This window comes from Conger conger, chromosome 5 (assembly GCF_963514075.1).
Source record: "Conger conger chromosome 5, fConCon1.1, whole genome shotgun sequence".
NCBI lineage: Eukaryota > Metazoa > Chordata > Actinopteri > Anguilliformes > Congridae > Conger > Conger conger.
The window spans coordinates 10,753,851-10,776,465 of NC_083764.1; the positions used below are offsets into that span (position 1 = coordinate 10,753,851).

The window sequence follows — 22,615 nt, forward strand, 5'->3', positions numbered from 1 at the left end:
GTGATGGGATGGGCGTACTGTACGAATGCGATTGGCCGTTGAAAGTCTGGAGAAAACAGCGGGGAAAAATCCGTAATACGGTTAATAAATGAGTACTTTAATGAATGCATTGCGTCTGCCTACTGCTGAGTGTGAATATTTCATTGCACCTCTTGTTCTCCCAGAATTCCAGATGATTCCGACATCAAGTCGGGTGTGATCCGACAGAGGCAGAACTGCTTGGAATCTCGGAAGGTGGAGGGGCAGGACCTCCCTGTGCTGACGCTGGGACCCTGCATGGGGACCAAGGCGGTGCCTGCGTTCAATCAGGTACTGTACAGCGCGCACACACACACACACGCACACACACACAAACACCCACATGCACACACACACACACACACACACACGCATGCACACACACACGCACGCATGCACACATGCACATGCGGGCACGCACGAATACACACACACATGCAAAAACACACACATACACTTGCATGTACACATACACATGCCTACAGACACACAAAAGACACATGGTTTGTGTACGGGAGTGACCTTGGTCCATTGAAGTCTTTGAAAATGCATCCTGCAGAGGCATGAAAACACTACACATTTGGAAATGGAACTCCAACAGCAGCACATATTGTATGAGGCTAAGAGCCTGGGGCACGCACAGAGCTGTGCAGACCACATGCATGACGTATATCATCCGGATGGTATAAAGCAGGGTTGCCCAATCAAGGGCCACAGAGGGCCGAGAGCATACGGGTCTTCATTCCAACCACTCACTGCACCTGCTGACTTCACTCATTAACACACCTTCAACCATAGTGGAGGGAACGAATGAAAGAAATCAACTGGTGTAGCGATTGGTGGGAATGAAAACCGCATACTGTACTCTCGGCTCTCTATGGCACACGATCGGGCACCCCTGGTATGATCTATGTAACGTTATCCCATCCCGTGCACATAAAGACCAGTGATCGGCACGCACTGAACAAACACATACAGACACTCCCAGGAGTGAGCTAACGCAGGGACGGGCACCCCCTCTGTCCCTCGGTCGAGGTCGCGCCACACGGTCACGCGTTCGGGCGGACGCGCGTCATCTCGCTTCGGCGGGAGTTGTCTCCGGCGCCCGTCACCGTCGCGCTCAGCCCGCCTAACAACGGATACCTCACCGTCAGAGCTGCCGGCACGCCCGGAAAACACGCGGCAACAGACACAAGTCACAATCGCTCGTTCTGCAGATAAGCACATTTCCAGAGCGCCGCCTGCCATGTCGCCTGTCTGTCGAGCGCCCCTCTCCGTTCCAGGGGCCTCCTCTCCCCGCGTCTCGGCTTATTACGAGCCTCACGCGCCTCCCCTCGCTCGTTTAACGACACGCACTACCCCGTGACAGCGAGGGAGCTCGTTATATTCCAGCTCCAGCCTACATCCTACCTGTTGACGGGTAATTAGGCGATGCAAATGAGACACTGGTGAAACGGAAGGGCGATGACAGAGGCAGGGACGGGTTCAGATGGTCAGGCTTGTTTGTCGCAACGTTGCCACGCGATTTAATTCACCAAGGAACCTAATTAGGGTGGGATTTTTTTTTTTTTCTTTATTTAATATCTGAGGATGAAATAAGCAAAACTTTAATTGGGCGTACTAATTTAATAAGATGCAGTAGTCTTGTTTTCTGCTCTGGATGTTTGCAGCAGAAAATTATTATGCTGTGCGGGAGTGACCTGGACCCTATGGAGTCCGGGGTAGGCAGAAAATGGATTACCCACAGACATAAAAATATTATTTCCAAGCATTTATCACAGCTACCATGAAATCCTCCATAAAGATGACATCACATTAAACATTTGCTATTCCAATGGAACACAGACAGCACATCCACTGTTTTATGAGGCAAAAGGCGGACTCACACTATACGACTCGCAGATCGTTATTTTCCGATCGGGACCAAAACCGTAAGAAAAAGAAAAACGTTAGGTCTTAACGTCACAAATTGCTAGGTGTGAGACACCATTCCCAGCCAATCTGACTTGCTTACAGACTCCCAATTGTTTTTTTTGTTTTTTTTGGCATGTCAAAGAAATTGGGCATGATCTGTCCACGTGGAGTTTGTATGTTCTTCCCATGTACATGTGGGTTTCCTCTGGGTATTCTGGTTTCTCAAAGACATGCAGGTTAAGCCCAACCCTGTTCCTGGGGATCTACCATCCAGTAGGTTTTCACTCCAGCTTTAAGAAAGCACATCTCATTCAATGGCTGGAGACTCTAAATTGCCCTGTAGGCATGAGTGTGTGAATAAATGGTGTGTGTGTGCCCTATAATGGATCAGCAACCTGTCCAAGGTGTATTGCTTCCTCCTGCCCATTGCATGCTGGGATAGGCTCCAGCTCCCGCTGTGTCCCAGATGATGCAGTGTAGAAAATGAATGGATGGATGATGCAATCTAGTCTTAAGTGTATTCTGTACTCTAGTGGCTAAGTACAACTGAATAAGCGGACTGTAAATGGATGTGTAGGCTGCATCCCAAACATCATGTCCGCTCACTTACCCACAACACATCCTACAATACCCTCTGAGGTTGTAGAGCAGGGCTGCTCAACCCTGTCCCAATGCTTGCTGAAACCCTCCTTCCTGGCCAACAATGCCTCACCCTGTGGGACCCCTCACCACAACTACTGCTGGGATGGGTAGAAGTAGAAGAAGTAGCTGCACCTGCTCCTGGAGATCTACCGTCTAGATTAGATTTCAGAAGTAGAAGTAGATCTAGATCGCGGCCCAACCCAGTTCCTGGAGATCTACCATCCTGTAGGTTTTCACTCCAACCCTAACAAAGCACACCTCATTCAACAGCTAGTGATTTTGTTGAGCTGGTAATTAGTAGAATCAGGTGTGCCAAATTAGGGTTGTTTCAAAGGACAGTAAATCTCCAGAAACAGGGTTGGGCAGCCCTGGTGTAGAGTAAGGTACAGAGTATACTTTAGTTCCTTTCAGCCACTCTCTCTCCACTGTCTGGTGGAGAGGCGTATTTGCTGTAAGTGGTCATTTGTAAGCTATTTACCCCTTGCTATAACTACCACCCTTCTCTCAAAGACACTTTCATTGGCAGTGGCTTCAATGGGAGACAAAATACACAAAGGAAAGAGCTGTTTCCATATACTTATATAACTAGTTTGTTCTAGTTTTCCTGCATGGATATGAAAGAATGAGAGAATATTTGGAGTATTGTGATGTAGCTACCACTGTTATTGCCATTATGGGTAATAATAACAGAACTAAATGTATTATTATGTTAAGAGTAGTGTTGATTGTTTATGATGGCTTAAACAGCACAATTAGTATGTGCTACTGAGCAAAACAAACTGCATAACCCAGTGCATCTGTGTGGTTGAGTGTATGTTCAACATTTTTAGAATAAACCACAAAATCACCGAGCACCTATATATTTTTTCAAAATCCTTGTTTTGTAACCTAGCGTATTACATCACATAACAGTGTTGGCGCAAATAAGACCTGTGATTTTACTTTATTTAAATTTTGACTTGGAGAACAAAAGTCCAAACTCAGGAAGGTGAAAAAACATGTATGTCTTACCACCAATTAATCATTTTTTTCTGAAGAAAGGTTGCAGCTGCTATTTATGAGAGGAAATGATGATTGACACCTGATAGCTTTTTGATATTGCGATGAAGACCAGGCCTGTAATGAAATGTAATGAAAGTACATTATTATATTAATCCCAGGCCCTGGGACAGTAATATTCCCCCCGCTGCCCCACCCCTTCTCCAGGGCCTGGGACAACATAATACCCTCTCCCTGATGAAAGCACTCCCAGTGCAGTGGGTGCAGCAGGAGACCTGCTGAGTGAGTCAGATCTATATGAGCACAAGGAAAATGTGACTGTCCACAGTAGCTACTGCATTTGGCCTCTCAGACACCAGAGCTTGGCGCCCTTGGTTAATGGTTATAGCTAGGAGCACAGCTGGGCAGACCAACATTAAATTAATATTTCCCTGCCCTGCCGGTCATCATAAAGGAGGGCTATAATCTCAACCTAATTACGTTGAATGTGGACCAACGTTCCACTTTCAGAGCTGAACCTATTATGCGGAGATATGTTAACGCCCCCCTGCTCATTGACCTTCTAATCCGCCCGCCATGAATCGACCCTCCCGCCGTTTATCCCGTAATCCAGCGGTGTCTCATTAACGGACCCACTCGATCTCCACACCCACGCCGCGGGCCTGGTGCCAAGTCACTTCAGCCGCCAAGGCTGCGTCACCGATAAACCGACACGTCTCGAGCGGTGGCTTCGACAAGCTTCCTTTCTCCTTCGCTAACTAGGCAACCTAACTGTGCGTCGTACTCGTAGCCTACTGTATGCACACACTGTTCTCAGAGCGAACGCAGGGTATAAGGGTTGAATTAATTACGAACTCAGCGCAGTATCGCGTCCCTGCAGCGGTATCAACTCCCGTCCTGACATTTTTACATTTCTGGAATGTTCCTTCTTGCACTTTTTTTCCCTTGGGTTTTTTTTTTTTTTTCAGAAAGTTTTAATACTCTTGTAAAGCACATTTGAAAAGATTTTGAATATTGCATCGCTGGCAGAGTGGAGCTGCCGTGCCTGACTAAATCCCCGCCTGACCTGACTCTCTCTGCACAGACTTTTGTCACCTGACCGTTAGAATGTGTCGGAAGCGGCAGTCTGAACACACCTGAGATGGGAGCCGCTGACCTACATTCGGAAAGCTCTGCCTCCCCTGCCCTTCCTTACCCAGTCATTTCCAGGACGCATTTAAATATTTGATGCGTGCCCCCCTTTAAAGTCCCACGCTCGGCAGAATCAGTTGAAGCCATAAATCGCTGTAGAAAATGTGATAAAAATGAAGTCTCCGTGCACAAACAGGACAGAAGTAAGACGGGAGGGGCTGGTTGTTCATCGCCATATTCACACAGCCGCGGCTGAAGACGCTATGCAGCTAAAGTATACACACTCAGTGAGCACTTTATTAGGTATTTACGAGACGTATGTTTTTAGACTTGTTGGTCTTCTACTGCTGTAGCCTATCCACTTAGAGTTATGATGCATTGTGTGTTCAGAAATGCTCTTCTGCATACCACTGTTGTAATGTGTGGTTATTTCCGTTACTGTCACCTTCCTGTCAGCTTTAGCCAGTCTGGCCCTTCTCCTCCGACCTCTCTCATTATCAACGGGTTTCTGTCCGCAGAACTGCTGCTCACTGGATGTTTTTTGTTTTTCGCACCATTCTCTGCAAACTCCAGAGACTGTTGTGTGTGAAAATCCCAGGAGATCAGCAATTTCTGAGATCGGCTACTCAAACCACCCTGTCTGGCACCAACAATCACTCCACGGTCAAAGTCACTTAGATAAAAAAATGTTGATGTGAACATTAACTCCTGACCTAGCTCCTGACCCGTATCTACATGATTTTATGCACTGCACCGCTGCCACACGATTGGCAGATAAGATAATCGCATGAATAAGTAGGTGTACGGGTGTTCCTAATAAAGTGCTCAGTGAGTGTCACTGTTTGACCTTGCTGAGTGCTGAAGGCAGAGTGCAGGAGAAGGGAAGGATCTCATTACTGCCGCGGTTCAGATGCCTTCCTAATTGCTTTCAATTACATTCAAGTTATCATCTGCGTGTCTGCGTATGGCCTCAGGTGTCCTTGGCTGTCAGCACTTCTCTAATGCCAGGGTGTGCCAGGCAGGGATTTATGGGTTCATGAGGCAATTAAACGGAGACATGTTTTGAAAAGTAGATGTTAATCGACAGATGTTATCGTTGTATATTTAAATGTATGGCCGTGTGTACATTGCTTACATAATGTATATAATACACACACACTCATTTATAAGGGCAGGCTCACTGCTTTACTGTGATCTGATGCATCTGTATACCCATGGAAACAGTAGTCCCAGAACCTAATGGGGATATCAGGCTTTCCACAAAACCGTTTAATCCTTTAGAAAATGTATCACGGTGTCTTCACAACAGACTTTCCATCTTATATTATAGCGTTAAACAGTGTGCACTGTGGCTTAATATAAGTAATCGGATCCTTGTGGATCCAATCAACATAATAAATCCTGTATGTGAGCCTGTATGTATCCCACTACTTTTGAACTAAGACACAAAAATGCTGCACACACTGGGCTAGGCGCTGACCACATTAGTCTTCGCTGCAGGACTTGTCCTGTGCTTATTATGTTATGCCTCCTCCCAAATAAGTTTGCAGTTTCTCTACAAGCACATTTCTCAAAATGGATGCAATAATAGTTTATGTAGTGAGAGTGAGCAAAAACATTGTACGTACATGGCAAAAACCATAAAATAAGTCACTCAACAAATATTTTAGTCTTATTTTTAGACTTAATCTTATGTCTATTACTTTTTTGCAATATAAGTGAAACCCATTGCCTATGAGGAGAGACAGTTTTGACCCATTTTAAGATTTGCCAATGGGGTGAGAAAATTTCACTTGTCAAGTGAAGCCTGAAGATGTAAAAAATTTTCTACTTGAGAGAAAAAGAAAATTGAGTCTAATTACAAGACTAAAACACTTGTTAAGGCAGACTTTTTTTTTGCAATGTAGTCTATTTGTAATTTATTTGGACACTTTTGCCCTTTTTCTCTGAACTTGGAAAGCCCCATTGTATTCTCAGAAGCGTCCGTCGCTGCGAGCTATTTTTACCCAGCCGGGAGAGACCAGACGGGAACATGCTCTCCCCCGAAGCGTGTGATGCCAAGCGCCACTTCTCTTCGCGCCACGGTCTGCTAATCAGGCTCGGAGCTCAACAGGCTGGCGGTGGGCCGGCGGGGTGTAATGAAAGGCCGAAATCCCAGCGGGCCGAGACGCTGCCTCCGTGGGGAGGGCGAGGCGTCGCCCCGCAGGGCTGCCAGACACTAGCGCAGGGGTCGCCGGCGCTGGTCCTGGAGAGTCCGCAGAGCGCGCGCTGGCTTCCCATGTTACTCAGCACTCCTTGGGTCGGTTAAAGCAGTTTGTTACTCGGTGAACTAACCTCAGCTTGGTTCTTGGGTCTGAATCGGGAGCTGATTTTAAGGTGAAAACAAAAACCAGCGTGCCCTGCGGCTCTCCAGGACCAGGGTTGATGACCCCTGCACTAGGGCACAGTCGGCACTGGCACACAGTGCAGATTCAAACTAGGGCCCAGAATGTGGAACCCAACAGGCAGCAGGGTAGGCTAGTGGTAGGCTGCTTGACTGCCATCTTAACTCTCTGTAATCCTTCCCCCAGAGTGCACAGTGCAGTGCAGTGTGTTAACTCTGTAATCCTCCCCTCAGAGTGCACAGTGCAGTGTGTTAACTCTCTGTAATCCTGCCTTCAGAGTACACAGTGCAGTGTGTTAACTCTCTGTAATCCTGCCTTCAGAGTACACAGTGCAGTGTGTTAACTCTCTGTAATCCTGCCTTCAGAGTACACAGTGCAGTGTGTTAACTCTCTGTAATCCTCCCTTCAGAGTACACAGTGCAGTGTGTTAACTCTCTGCAATACTCCCCCCAGAGTACACAGTGCAGTGTGTTAACTCTCTGCAATACTCCCCTCAGAGTGCAGTGCAGTGTGTTAACTCTGTAACCCTCCCCAGGAGTGGCTGTACACCCACGGCCAGCAGATCCGGCAGCAGCAGCACTGCCTCTCCCTGGCCACCACCTTCCCGGCCTCCCAGGTCCTGCTCACGCCCTGCAACATCGGAGACGGGAAACAAGTAAGGATCCCTAGCCATGCTGCAGTCTGGAACCACAAACCCAGAAAGACACTTCTGACAACTCATAAATCAAGTTTCACTTACAGCCTCTGATTGCCTGTCTGAGAGCCCCCCGCCCCCACCCACCACCCACCACCCCCTCCCCCCCCCCCCCCTCCCCGAGATGCTTCCTGCAGCCTCTCTGTCCTCTGGAATCAGCAGACAGCTGCTACTGCGCTTTCCTGCTCCCGCTCTCAAGGCATATACCTATACAGGCAATTTGCTGTATATCTTAAGACTCAAATTAGCGGTAGCAGGAAAGCTGCCTCGACTTTCAAGGAAGCCAGTAATGTAGGGTTTGTTTATTTTTAAAAAGGCGAATAAATTGAACCGTCTGCTGGTGGAATCTATTGCTGTATGTGTGGGTGTGTTTATGCATTAGAGTAGGGCTGTGTTTTGGGAAAAGGAGGCTTGATTGTGTGCTGGTATGCCTCAGCAGTGAAAACAGTGGTGAGAGAGAAATGGGTAAAGTAAAGGAAATTAGATGTCTCTAACCTTCTTGGTTGTCTGTTTACATTGGTAGAGCTTGGAGGCTCGCACATACGTGAGCTGATACATCCTAGGTTTACATTCGGTAGCTTGGCCTTCACAGCTTACCTTGGCGGAAAAAATAGGCCATTTAATTATATATCACCGTTGAAAGGACATATTTATCATTTCGGTGTTTTCGAAGAGCATCTTCAGATCGATCGGTTAGCTTGGAGTTAGAGTGCTCCGTTTAACCTTTTTTGAATTGCAGATGAGTTTTTATCTCGCCGCCGCTGCCAGGAACACTATCTCGGCGGCTGAATTTAAACAGTCTTACGTCCTTATTGTGGCCACGGCGATTACACAGCCGAAGATTCTTCAGGTGCATTTCCCTGCTGTAAGAAGAACAGTGCGCCTAGCCTCCCGCTCACAGAGAGAAACTGGAAACTGTACAGCGAGCTAATTAGAGCTACATTTATACCATCCCTCGGGCTGTCTCAATCCTAGGTAGAGCCCAGGAACGTGTCTCAATATAATTTGCGATTCAAAAGCCAGTAACAAGAATGACTTTGAGGCCCTTCAAACCCTGAATACTAATTAATTTAGCTCTAACTATTTTCCTTTTCAATTAGAGAAGCGGTCCCCCACTGCTATAGATGTGTCATGGCAATCTGAAGGGATTCTCTTTGATCGGGGGCAGAACAGCGTTTCTGTTCAATTATGTCTAAAAATATGCATGAAGTAAACCAGTGAATAATGATTTTCATTTTAGTGTGCCTTACATAATTGATTTGGAGTTATTCAAAGATAGAGGCACAAGGTAGATATTGCAGCCAAGATTAACTGGTTTATGTGAGAAAGTAAAAATTTGTGTTGACAATAATAACTGCGGGAGTAAGTAACTGCAATTGATTTTAAAACAGGTCATTTCTATTCATAATTTAAAGATCAAAATCAAAATCAACAAACTCATATAAATTTGATTTACCTGTATTACCACGACCCAATTTATGTTGTGTGCACAAATGTGAAAATGTAAGGTAACAGAGCCACCTAGTGGTTACATGGTGACAATGATGAGATAAATCCATTGACCCCGCTACTTTAGTGTACATTGCCTCCAGAGGTTTGACACAATAAGATCATTGCAGCTGTTGGGCCCTTGAGCAAGGCCCTTAACCCCACATTGCTCCAGGGGGGATAGGCCCCTGCTCAATCTATAAAGGCATCAGCTAAATAACTGTAATTATAATGTTTCACTGTTGTTTGTGGTTTGCTCCCCAGAAATGGCAGAAGTCTGGAACTCACATCGAGCACCTGGCCTCCCACTACTGCCTGGACAGCGAGATGGCGCTGGACGGGATCGAGAGCAGCAAGATGCTAGTCATAAGCCCCTGCGAACTGTCTGCCTACACTCAGAGATGGGAGGTGCCCTTCTCGTGATCGCAGGAGATGGAGGAACGCCGTCGCGGTCAGCTGTGCGCAAAGGCGGGACCAAAAAGCACTCACCTGGCCTCAGAACTCTGCTGGTAGAGACGCGGAGGCCAGGGAAGCAGAACATACGACACCAAAGATGGCCGACACGGGGGGGGGGATACCCCCCCCTTCAATCTGTCAGTGACAGAGATTTCAAACTATTTTAAGAGTGCGATTTGGATACTTGAGTGATTCCTCTTTTACTACAAATACAATCAGCATTGTAATTAGCAGGACTGAAGACTCATGTCATGTCACTGGACAGGAAGACACTGGAGATCTCATGTTTTATTGCAGCGGTCACTGAAGCCTTATAAGTCTACTGCTGTGGCATTAATTACCAGCAAGAGGAAGAGCTAATGCTGCCTCGGTCCTGTAGTTGATGTCAGCCATGATGTGAAAAGCCATTAAACAAGTGGCTCATTATGGTGGGTTAAAGAAGAACAGTCATGCATTTTAGGTTTAAAATTTACACTGACCTCAGTCAGGGGGGCATATTTAATTGGCACATCGTACAGAACACCAAACAGGCATGTCCATGCGGCTGAACACTTGTGATTCACATGATTGTGATTCTTTTTTTTTTTTAAACAAGGACTTGACACATACATTAACACATGCGTTTCTACTGGCTCCTGAATACCATGAAGATTACAGACTTTCCATGCTGATATTTATCCACTGCTGATGGATGTGTTGGATACAGAAATTAAAATAAAAGTATATAAAAAACGTGTGCGTGTTTGCTAATGCATTTGAATTTGTTTACCTTCTTATTGTAATTTATATGAATTTGATTTCCTCCCCAGGATGTTGGCAAAGAAATACAGAGGGAAGTGGGGCAAAAAGTGGGGGAAAATTGGTATGATCGCACTAAAGGATCTTGCAGTGTTACTCATATGTTTTATCACAATATCATATATTGTGAGAATGTTTTGTGCTAACTGGGATATCATATAGGTGTTTCATGTATTTAAATAATCCATCACAGCAACATACAACTAATTTAATTGATATAATGCAATATTATAATACCACAAACCTAACAAAAAATAAAGGCAGAGACAACTAACGAAATGAATAGCTCAAATGTAATCAACACAGGATGTAAAATTGAGAAACGAGGAAGCAAGATAATAGGGATTAATGAGATAATAAATAAGAAAATAATGACTGCACCAGTGTCAATAAAGACCTAGAGATTAATGAGGTAGAATTGCATATTACATCTAGGTACATACTATGTTTGCTAGACCAGGAAGTCAATATTAGGTTTGTATCTTTCAGCTTCTTCTGTTTTGCCTTCTACATTGTATAGAATATGCAAGGGAACCTCCAACTTTCAATGAAGTAGTCAAATCACAGTTGACATTCTGCTACTGTATGCTTATTGGTCTAATCAACAGTTATCATAAAAGAGGAACTACAGCTGATTATGACTCATTATAATATGGAAAAGATAGTAGTCACTTTTGTCCACAGAAATTGTCCACAACAACTTGCTATAGAGCCAACTGAAACATCACTTTTAAAAGCAAGAACTCATAAATATATAAATCATTCTACGGCTCCTTTAGCATTCTAACTGAAATCACAACCCATACCTTTTTCTTTGAGGATCCTACAAAAGCCTTTTCCACTGGGTATTACTATTGCCTTGTTAATTGCTGTAATATAAATGCTTGTTTGCACTTTTCTCAATTTCTTCATTACGTAATGAATTTCTCAAGTTTATTAATAGGCCCAAGTTCATAACCTAGCTAATTGTGGCACCTTGGTGTCCATTCAGTGAGGGCAGTGACTGGAGCAACCCCCCCTCCCCTCAGGCCAGGGCCTCCGGACCAAGCCAGGCCCCACCTGTTATCCTAAATCAATGTTCAATACACACACACACACACACACACACACAAACCTCTGAACCCATTATATATTATATAAGACTGTATTATGGCAGACATGTCTCAATAACAATGATGTAGTCTTTTAAAACCAATGCAGTCAGGGTTTCACGTTCTTTATATCCAACATTGAAAGAATGCATTCAACCGTATTTTGTTTCTTCTCCCTGTTACGGGCCCAGAGCCCCGGTGGTGTCTACTTTCACAGCATTAACTTCCATTTTCTGGTTTCTAACCAATCACTATCATCCAGAACTCTGCTCCTGTCATATACAGTAGGTGTGCACATTTCATAGTAGAACTGTTTGTCCAGCCTGCAAAATTACAGAAACGGGGTGAATGTGCATACTCGTACATGGACCCAGGCATCACCATAATAGCCATCATTGATCGTAAGAAATGCACAACTAAAGTGCAAAACGTAGCTATGAGATTTCAAATGTTGGGTAACGTATACCCAGGGGTTGAGACTGCGACATTCTGTTAAGCTGCTGCTCTCGCGTAACGTTAGCTGTGGGCTAAAATGACACAGAACCGCTGAAGGGACGCTGCAAAGTCAGCATGACAAAACCTACATTTATTTATTACGAACGTTATATATTTGGAACAACGGTACATTGAAGTAGCTATGTTAACCGTTTAACTAATTTGCTAGAGGAAGTTACCTGTTTGCTGCTGTAATATAGTTAACTCTATCCTGCCAAAGAACACGGCTAGCTAGGAGTATCCCATTCGCAGGTACGTATCTGCTACGGCTATAGCTAACGCTAAGGCAAAAGAGCAAATAGACATTTGTGTGGGTACACTATCTTAATGTGTATCTGAATGTCCGTACAACTAGCTGGCTAACTTAGATAACGTGTTAGCATGCTCGCTAGCTTACCAGTAATTTAATTTGATTTTAAAAGTGTGGCTTGTTAGCAAGTTGTTCGTTCTGCTGGGTATTGTGTGGCTACGATATCTGAAACACGTCCGACCCCGCATGTAACATTAACATCCTTCATTCAGATGCAGTTTGTAAAGTTTGTGATAGACTTTTATAAAGACTACAATTCCCAGAAGGCTACTATATTTAGAAAGTGACAAATTCTGAGTGTATGACGTCATATTCACAGGACTCATATACGGCCTGTAAGAATCTGTAGGCATAGGCAACGATTATTTGAAAGCATGTCTTTTTTCTATTAGTTAGCTCGAAAACAGAAAGTGGATCATCGTAAAGTAATATTGGAGCCAAACAGTATATTTTTATGCTGGTTTTCATACATGTACCGACCCCCCAACTCCGATTATGAATATCCATATACACCCCAGTAAGTAACTGGTCAACGGGCTGTTTTGTTTAGCTAGCTAGCGATTTTGAGTTTGTTCGTTCAATATACACAACTGGATGTATAGTACATTTCTTGCTTGCTGGTTTTTTTGTGTATTATTGTTAGCTAATTATGTTGTGTGAAGTTGGTTAGCTTGATATCTGGCAGTCCGATGCTCGCGTTATGCTGAACATTTTAGTTGCCTGCGCTACTTGCTACAGTATCTAGCTATATACTTAGCTGGCCAACCTGCGTTGAAACGGTAACATTACGTTAGCACGCACCATTGGCGTTTAAAATAAACCGCTTGGGAACGTTTGAATAAATAACGTTCAGTTGTAGGGGCAAACGGCTTTACGTATCTGCAGTCTTTCTCCTTCGCCTCTCGCATTATATGCAAACAATGACGTTGTTCGCTTGGCGACTTTCTCTGGCATTGACTGCACAATGGGGACTTTAATTCGCAACCTGTTTTCTCGCAGCCATCCCATGTTTACTCGGCACCTGAACGCGGTGGCCTCTAGCTGGTCCAACTCGGCACAGGCATCATTGGGGTGGTGGAGGAGTCCGTGCCTGGTCAATCCCTCATGGTGGTTTGGGCAGGCACCCTGGCCTCAACTGTCTCACCACAACAGACACTTTCACGTCAACGTCGGAAACCCGGGCGCTCAGGATTTCGGAACTTGGCGACAAGCGACACCGCGGTTCTTTTCCCCTCCTCATCAAAGGGCATTCCATCTTTCCCACGGACTCTTGGATAACATGGAACCTCCACACAAGAGGAGGAGAACCTCAGATGTGGAGAGGGACGGACAGAAGCTGCGGAATTCACCCAGCCGTTCACCCAGTCACCAGACGCAAGGAAGAGGGTGCCCAAATAGTGGGATTCCTAATGGTCCTTCTCCGGAGGAAATTCAGACATGTCCTCCAAACTTAGGACAGCCCACAGGTAATCATAACAGTCAAGTTTAGATTCGTTTATTGTTAATTTAGCAGACAGTGTGCACAATTAAGATGCAATTAAAATACAATTGCACCATTTTGCTTCCATTAAGTGACATAATTAAGCGGCAATGAGTACCAGGACAAAAAGACACAAAGAATAAGTGTAGGGTTACGATTTCAGTTGTGGTGGAGATGGAGGAAGCACTGAGGTTCCAAGTTATTGCAGTGTTATTAATGCTTCTTTTTTTTCCCCACAGAGACGGTGTGTTCAGTTGCTAACTTTGCCTCTTTGTTTTTTGGCAGAAATTAACAGACAGTGGGAGGAGTTATCGCACCTTCATAAGCACAGATCAAAGTCTCATGGCGCCAAGCCCTTTGAATTTTCTGTGATGTCATACAACATCTTGGCCCAGCAGCTCCTACAGGAAAACCCTTATTTATACAAACACTGCCATTCGTCGATACTTGACTGGAACTATCGCTTCCCCAACATACTGAAGGAACTCAAGATACATAATGCAGATGTAAGTGAAGCAGTCATTTCACAGTATGTAGTATCTTCAGAGATATACATGTTCTTATGCATCCATGTGGTATTGAACCTGCCTAGGGTGGCTTAACAAGGCCAGAAAAACTACATCAGTGGCTAAATCACCATCATTTCTCGTTTTGTCAGTACGCTCATTTTACAGTGTGCTTAACACTGGTACTGGTTACTGTTGTGCCACCAGCTCTCTGCTGACTCTGCAGTTGCCCCCCACCAGCCAGTGGCTGTTTCGTACCCTGCAGGCCACACAGGACCATAGACAGCCTAGTGTTAACCACAGGTTCAGACTTACCATGGCTGTGTTCGAAACCGCTTACTTGCCTACTATTGAGTGTATAAGTTGAGTACACTGAATGAGAAAGTTGTTCAGTCGGCAACATTTTCTGTGAATGTAGTGTACTTAAAATTTCCATATGATATACTTATTTCTGGTGTTGTCCTGCGTGTATTCGGGAACACTTTGCAGGAAGTAAACCATGCTTTTTTGACGGAAACTTCACTCTTTATTCTTACCATCTTGTTCATTTGTTAATGATGAATTACACAGTCGCTGTCATCAATGTTATACATCACTGAACTTCAAAACCACATGTTCCATTCTCTAGCCCTGTAAAACCTTTTCTCCTTAGATATTGTGTCTACAAGAAGTGCAAGAGGACCACTATCAAAATCAGCTCAAACCCAGTCTAGAGTCTTTAGGTATTCAAGCAATCCTTTCCTGTTTTCTGGTTGCCAAACACTCCATACATACAAAAAAGAAAGAAAGAAGGAAACGATTTGGGGCAAAATGTTTGTGGTTTGTGTACTGCACACACATTAATATAGAAAAACTTTATTAATGTGTCAAATTGCATTTGCCAGTTTGGTAATTATACCTTTTAATGTAGTTTTTTGAATGGCACAGCAACCTCCCGAGGAGGAGAGGGAACCGGTTTGTGTACAGGTTTTTATTTCCACCAATTACGCTGACTCATTTAGCTAATTAACTGTATACACCAACAGCAGGCAGTTCACTTGCCAATTATGCCACAGTCAAATAGGTTATAGGAACACAAGAAGAGGCTTCAGCTATCATTCTTAAACTTGCCAAAACATGTAGCTAAAATGGCACACCATGTGAGTAATTGGGCTACTTAAATAATTAAGAGCAGAATATGCTTGCTAGCTTAGCCCCTGATGGAGATTGATTGGCTACAAGTGATCCTTTATGTCTGTGGTTTCTCAGAAAATACCATGTTCCCACTAGGGGGAGCACAAGGCTTAATGTTTTTGTCCTGGGAGACCCAGAAATAACCAGATTTTTAATTGTTAGCTGGTAATGGAGTCCTTATTACCGTTAACCACACAATTGTTCCCCATATTTTTAGCCAGCCAGGTGAGGAAAGTAGCCAGCTAGGGGTGTTGGCAGTAGGGAGACCCAATTGTTCTGTTCACATCATTCTTGTTAAATACAGTGAGCAAACTTAAGTATATATGTGTAAAAGTAGCCTGTCAAACAGAGGTGTGTAGTTGGCCATTTAGCTGACTGACAGCTGGAGCTTGTGGAGTTTTTCATAATGTGTGAGATTGACTTTGCCATGTTCCCCTGTTCCTGCCCTTCCGTGCAGGGTACCAGTGCGAGTATAAGAGGCGCACGGGCAGGAAGTCGGACGGGTGCGCGGTGAGCTTCAAGCGGGACCGCTTCTCCCTGGTGTCGCTGCACCCCGTGGAGTACTTCCGCCAGGACGTGCCCATCCTGGACCGGGACAACGTGGGCCAGGTGCTGCTGCTACACCCGCTACACCAACCTGACCCCCCCGGTGCCCCCTCCCCCCCTGGCCCGGGACCGGTCCTGTGCGTGGCCAACACGCACCTCCTGTACAACCCCCGGCGGGGAGACATTAAGCTGGCCCAGCTGGCCGTGCTGCTGGCCGAAATCACTCGGGTGTCCCGTCTCCAGGACGGCTCGGCCTGCCCCGTCGTCCTCTGCGGGGACTTCAACTCCGTGCCCTGGTCCCCCCTCTACAACTTCATCCGGGACAGCAGGTTGGAGTATGAGGGGATCCCCATCGGGACGGTGAGCTCCTTCCCGAAGTAATCGTCAGGGGAAGTGCTAAAGGACACGGTCATCCAGTGCTTATGGTGGCTGGTGCCCTTGTCTTTGTGTTTCTTTATGAAGGGCAAGCTTAGTTAACAATAATGAATGAATTATTGAAATTGAGGGTTATTCCTAATGGGATCATAGAAGAAAAGACTTGCACACTCACTTGATGCTCGAAAAAAACAAATGATAGTGTTATTTAGTAAGCCATGAGAATGGTAAACATTTTGCTTCAGACTTCATCGTGGTTCTGAAACGTGAACCGAAACGCTAACTGTTCTAATTGTTTAATAAATTATTCCTTTTGTTTTTTGGAGCATGAAGCGTCCCTTGTTTTCTGATCCAGTTTTTTGTGATCCAGTGTTTGTTTTTTCTAATGTAGGGGGTTGTTCCTAATGACCTTTGAACCAGTGGGTAAGCGCTGTTTTGGGTTTTGCTGGTCGCAGGTGTCCGGTCAGGAGGAGAATCCCAAAGGCCAGCGTCTCCTCCCCGTGCCCATCTGGCCCCAGAGCGTGGGCATCAGCCAGCACTGCCAGTACGAGAGCCAGCCAGGGTCCGACGCAGGTGACCCGTCTCTCCACGGTACGCACCCTCTTATGTCTCTTTAAACCATCAGCTCAGTGTTGTTAAAATCCACCCTGTTGGCAAGCTCAGGCTTAGAGCACCAGACTATGTGGTACAACCACAAGCAACTGTAATTATAAAACATAACATGACGATGAGAACAGGCTGTTCAGCCTAACAGTGCTCGGCATTTTGCTACCAGTGTACCTATTGCTCACCGTTTACCTTCAAACTAGACATGTCTAACACCGTGTCAAGCCTGGTCTTGAAAGCCCCCAGAGTGTCTGGCTCTACTACATAACCTGTGAAGCTGTTCCACACAGTGACCACTCTGTGAGGAAAAAATACTTCCTGATGCCTGTGTGAAATTAATTTTTTGCTCATTACCAAATTACCATATTAAGAGACTGGTGGAAACCAGGCAAGGGAAGCTCTCCTTAACTTGTATCAGTGTGATGGAAGACCATCGTTCTGTCTTCTTCCACAGTGGCTGATGGGAGGACCTCCTGTCCCTCAGACAAAGAATGCACAGAGGAAGCCGTTGCACCACTCAAACAGTAAGTTACACAGGACTGTGACCAAAGCTACAGAGCAGGTTTTTTGGGGTTGCCCATCACCCAAGCTAGCTATTGGGTGATGGGGCCGGTTTTTTGCCGTGTCAAGAGGTTTTCTGTGAGGCAGGAATCTCTAACTCAATTCCTATAGGGCCGTTGTAGTCTTCTGGTTTTTGATTAATTTAAGTAATTGATTGGCTAAAGGGCCTGTACACCTTGTTTCCTAGGCCTACGGTGGCTGCTGGTTGAAAGGAACTGGTTGAAAACCAGCAGTGACTGTGGCCCTCCAGGGCTGGAGTTTGAGACCCCTGCAGTCTTGTGTATAAACACACTCGACAGCTCAGCACTGATGCTTTTTGGAAGAGGTTATGTAAGTGTGTGCTCACCAGACTGTAAAAAATTTTGATCGGTCTGCAACATGATGGGTGAGGACAGCCTCTAGCGTAGTGACTGGTGGTTCAAGCATCGGTGTAGCCACGATAAGAACTGTTATTGGGCCCTTGCGCAAGGCCCTTAACCCCACATTGCTTCCTGGGTGCTGCACTGTGGCTGCCCACTGCTCCAAAGTAACTAGGATTGGTCAAACGCAGAGGACATATTACCTCGTGGGTAAAGTATATCTTCCTCCCTCTGCGAACCCCAACCAATTCAGGGGAGCTGTGCCCCCTTGCTGTGTTAATGCAGAGGGAAGAAGTCGCTCTGATGCTTATGGGCTTCGCTGAATATCGGGCTTTTTATTTATTTATTTATTTTATTTTTTTTCTGTGTCTTCACTGGCCTTAAAGGGCCAACGGCCGTATGACTGTCATTCGTTCTAATGCAAATGCTTTAATTTGCAAAACCAGCCTTCACAACTGAGTGCACAGTGCTCTCTCTACTTCTGTTGAGAGAGGTATGAGGCCCCAAAGGGCATGTACATCACAGATTATTTCACAGTACCAAGTAGACTTTAATACAAGAACAAAATGAATGCAGGACACTATCTAGAATCAAGGGGTATTGAGAACAAGGGCGGTTCATAAAGTTAGAAGCATTTTAAGGGAGGCTGCTGTGTAAACACGGATTGCCAGGGTGTGTGAGTGACATTTTCCTGCAGCTTTATGTCCAATTGTGGCATATAAAATGTCCGCCGTGCCACGCAAAGCTCTGAGTGTTATGTTTGCATCCGTCTCAGGTTTTGCCGACCCACTATAGCCCACTGTCTGAGGCTCACCTCGGCCTACACCCACCGGCTGAAAGACGGCCGCCAAGAGGTCACCACCTGCCACTCCAGGACTGCCATCCCCGTGGACTACATCTTCTACTCCGCAGCGCAGAGCGACGTGGTGCAGCCAGGTAACTAGCACGTTAGCACTCAAGCTCAGTCAGGTAAACCACAACGTGGTGCAGCCAGGTAACTAGCACGTTGGCACTCAAGCTCAGTCAGGTAAACCACAACGTGGTGCAGCCAGGTAACTAGCACGTTGGCACTCAAGCTCAGTCAGGTAAACCACAACGTGGTGCAGCCAGGTAACTAGCACGTTAGCACTCAAGCTCAGTCAGGTAAACCACAACGTGGTGCAGCCAGGTAACTAGCACGTTAGCACTCAAGCTCAGTCAGGTAAACCACAACGTGGTGCAGCCAGGTAACTAGCACGTTAGCACTCAAGCTCAGTCAGGTAAACCACAACGTGGTGCAGCCAGGTAACTAGCACGTTGGCACTCAAGCTCAGTCAGGTAAACCACAACGTGGTGCAGCCAGGTAACTAGCACGTTAGCACTCAAGCTCAGTCAGGTAAACCACAACGTGGCACAGCCAGGTAACCAGCACACTACAGCTACTGCGGACCGCACATGAAGTGCTGAATCAGCAGGAGCTTATAATAAATTAGATCGACTTCCTGCCAATCAATAAGCCTTTCTAGATATGAAGTTCCGCTTGCACGGTTCTGTAGCGGCTTCTTATTATTTCTTATTATTAGACGGTCTGTGTGTTGCGTACTGTAGGTCTGGACACATGCCAATACAGGCCCTGCGGGTGTAGAGTGGGTAATTATCAAGAGCGAGAAACATCATTGGGGTGACCTTGGTACTGTCTGTAGTAATTGTCAACCTGAGAACGTCAGTGAGGTGACCTTGGTATGGTCTGTCTCCCAGAATGCAGTGGGGCTCCAGAGCGGGGGCTACAGCTCCTGGCCAGACTGACGCTGGTGGACAAGAGGGACTTGTGGATGGCCGGTGGTCTGCCCAACGTGCGCAACTCGTCCGACCACCTCCCCCTGCTCACGCGCTTCCGCCTCTGTCCCTGACCTCATGTCCACGGCCAGCGGACTCTCACCAGCACAAACTGTCACCCGGGCCTCGTTCACTGTGTCTCTGCGTCGAAAAACGGGGAACATGTTTTTCTTTTTCTTTCTTTTTCGTCGGATGCACAGATGGCATTGAACCTGGGCCGATCTCAGCAAAATAGGAGAAGAATGGACTACTGTGTCAGTCAGGAAACGTGTAAGGACTTCATCAATGAATGTTTACTTCTCTAAAAGGACTTGTGCATCACGTTGAGTGCACATTGAGATGCGTTGTGTTGAGACTGGCCTACAGTATTTGTGCGTCTGTGAGGGCAGACTCATCAAGATGTTTCTTGTTCATGCCAGGAATATGTAGATACTGCATTGGTTAGGTTCTGGCTTTTAAAAACAAATTATAATAATCTTCTTCTGTTGTACTTACATCTTTACCTGCATTGATTTATTATAATTTATTACTTGAACATACAGTCATGTAGAAGATCAGAGATTTTAAAGTTTTATTTTTCTGATGTTGGCATTTTGGTGGGTAGGAAGAATTTTATTCAGTTTTTAACCATTCGTTAATATTGTTGTCTCCTAGCAGAATTATATTGTAAATGGATACAAGGAGCCTGACAGAAACGCATGTATTAAGGTGTTTTATATATCATGAAAGGTTTTTTTTCTGCCACTGCTGTGCAGGAGAGTAATTTCTGCTTTGTTACTCGATGACAAGATCTTGGTATTGAATAGGAAATAAATCTATTTAAAGCCAGTAGACCAAATTACTGGTGACTTGAAGATTTGTTGCAGATTTTCACCATTGTATTTGAGATCAGTCTTATTACTTTTGTTTACTGGTTGAATTGCCAGTGATTAAATCTGAGAGAAAATTATTCAGAAAGTCCCTGAAGTAAAACAGTGTTCGAGTTGGATTTACTGGTTCCCATAATACCAAGGGAACACATTTTATCTGGTGCAAAGATCTAGTACACATTCAGGGTAGAGAACAGACCAAGCATGAAGAACCCATAGTTCAGCGCAAAATAAAAAAAAAAACAAGAAAAAATCTCATTAAGTATACCTACAGGTGAGGAATGGCCTTTGTCAGGTTCTTGACAGGCAATTTCTTCCCAGCATGCCTGAGTGTTTTTGTTATTGTCTGAAATGTATGTGGATTGTGCTGTACAAGCCTAAAGCGGACCAGCATCACTTAGCAGACTACACATCTTTAACTCCACCCGTGGGACTCGTGTGGTACTCGTGTGTATGTAGTTGTAGGAAATGTAGTTCTGCACATGGTGTCACTGAAGCTGAGAACTAACAGATCTTACAGGCATGTTCACTGGACCGCATCATTTGTTACATTGGTTTGTTCTGTTTGCTGCCTTTCCTCTAGATAACCCAGCGCATGCCGCTTAAACATTGCAGATGGGTGGACCTTAAAGTACAGGATGAGATTGGTGCCAAAACTTTATTTTATCCATCTTGCATTTTTAGCTTTGAGGATTCCTACACAATCTATGCTTCACAAACTATGTTTGTGTCAAATGAAATTCATGTAAAACTCAGGGCCAGTAATCCACATGTACACACTCCCAGTTAATGTAAAAATGTAATGTTGAATTTGTTTTTACGTTATGTTATTGAGTCCCCTACAATTTTGGTTTCTCGCAAATAAAGGGGCGAGTGAAACGCAATTGTTCCATTATCTCTTGTCAGCTGTGTCCTTGGGGTATTAATATTCCATAAAGATTTACTTTAGTTGGCTGGCTTTTTTTGATATCATATATATTTTTTAATTACTCTGCCAAGTGTATAATTTTTGTCGCGTGGTGTACTTCTCAGCTGTGTGGGCATCACTTCAATGTTATTTTGATGGTAATTATCAGGTGTACACCGTTTTAAATTAATCCAACATGAATTCACCGTTTGAGGATTTTGGTAAGAGTGCCCATTGCTCAGCATATCTTCTGGGGACACTGCGACTGAGAAGGGAGGGGAAAAAAAGCAGGTGGGATACCCAGAATTCCAAGTGGTTTCGCAGATGAGAAATGAGGGATTGAGTAAATCTGTTCTTTCACTGCCTGTATGTCACATATTGCCGCTGTAAGAAGATTACTGGAGGCAGCCACTACCACAGATGACTGCAAAACGGGCCAGCTCTTAGGCTGTGTTTGAGTCAACACATCGTTCTTTGCTTTCTGATCGAATGCCTTTGGCCTGGTGTGCTTGTTTGAATTATAAAAATGCCTTATTTTGGTCTTTGAAACCTAGGTATAGTTGCCTGTGTAGGGAGTGGTATTAGTTTCACAATCCTATTACAATGATGCATCAAAATATTTTAATTTGGGAAAGGAAAGCACAGATGAAATTAGAATTTGTTTCAGATAATCAAATATTGTGCTTTTTGCTTGCAAATCAATGCAACACAGCAACAAAGGCATTTAAAAACGTCATTTGTTTTATTAAAACACATGCTACAGTAGGTACAAACAAAAGTCAACTTCATTTTAACAGCAGTAACTTCAGCTCAAGTACATTTTTCCACAGTCGCATTACAAAATCATCTTCCACAACGTAGAAAACAATGGACGGTCCTTTAAGAGTCTGGTCTGGTTCCAGTCATGCTAGAAGAGACTGAACAGCAGGCACTGCTCACGTTGGCGCCATGTTATTTGGTTGTCCATGTTAGATGGACATTTTGCTCTCGTGCCCCTA

General features: G+C 44.9%; 2 protein-coding genes across 3 annotated transcripts in view; both read left to right on the forward strand.

Moving 5' to 3' along the window:
- The window catches only part of galnt14 (UDP-N-acetyl-alpha-D-galactosamine:polypeptide N-acetylgalactosaminyltransferase 14 (GalNAc-T14)), a 76,223-nt gene extending 65,763 nt beyond the window's left edge, over window positions 1-10,460 (forward strand). Inside the window, exons 13-15 of the mRNA XM_061242228.1 lie at window positions 165-309; window positions 7,624-7,743; window positions 9,535-10,460. Coding sequence (XP_061098212.1) covers window positions 165-309; window positions 7,624-7,743; window positions 9,535-9,693 — 424 coding nt within the window. The 3' untranslated portion in view covers window positions 9,694-10,460. The remainder of the gene's footprint in view (window positions 1-164; window positions 310-7,623; window positions 7,744-9,534) is intronic.
- Window positions 10,461-12,107: 1,647 nt separating this feature from the next.
- Window positions 12,108-21,590, forward strand: angel2 (angel homolog 2 (Drosophila)). 2 transcript variants are annotated; one of them, XM_061242370.1, is made up of 9 exons: window positions 12,108-12,362; window positions 13,420-13,886; window positions 14,186-14,406; window positions 15,059-15,128; window positions 16,037-16,485; window positions 16,956-17,091; window positions 17,561-17,630; window positions 18,802-18,962; window positions 19,764-21,590. In XM_061242370.1, exons 2-9 carry the CDS (start codon window positions 13,427-13,429, stop codon window positions 19,913-19,915), a joined length of 1,719 nt encoding a protein of 572 aa, XP_061098354.1. In that variant the 5' UTR covers window positions 12,108-12,362; window positions 13,420-13,426; the 3' UTR covers window positions 19,916-21,590. The 2 variants fall into 2 exon arrangements, with proteins under 2 accessions (XP_061098354.1, XP_061098353.1); XM_061242369.1 differs by lacking the exon at window positions 12,108-12,362 and adding an exon at window positions 12,744-12,937.
- The last annotated feature ends 1,025 nt before the right edge of the window (window positions 21,591-22,615 follow it).

Excerpts from the sequence above, each read along its gene's own strand:
- angel2 (XM_061242369.1), top strand. The coding sequence starts at position 12,891 with ATGTACCGACCCCCCAACTCCGATTATGAATATCCATATACACCCCA. Across the intron at positions 17,092-17,560 it reads AGGTGACCCGTCTCTCCACG|TGGCTGATGGGAGGACCTCC; the intron begins GTACGCACCCTC and ends CTTCTTCCACAG. Across the intron at positions 18,963-19,763 it reads GAGCGACGTGGTGCAGCCAG|AATGCAGTGGGGCTCCAGAG; the intron begins GTAACTAGCACG and ends TCTGTCTCCCAG.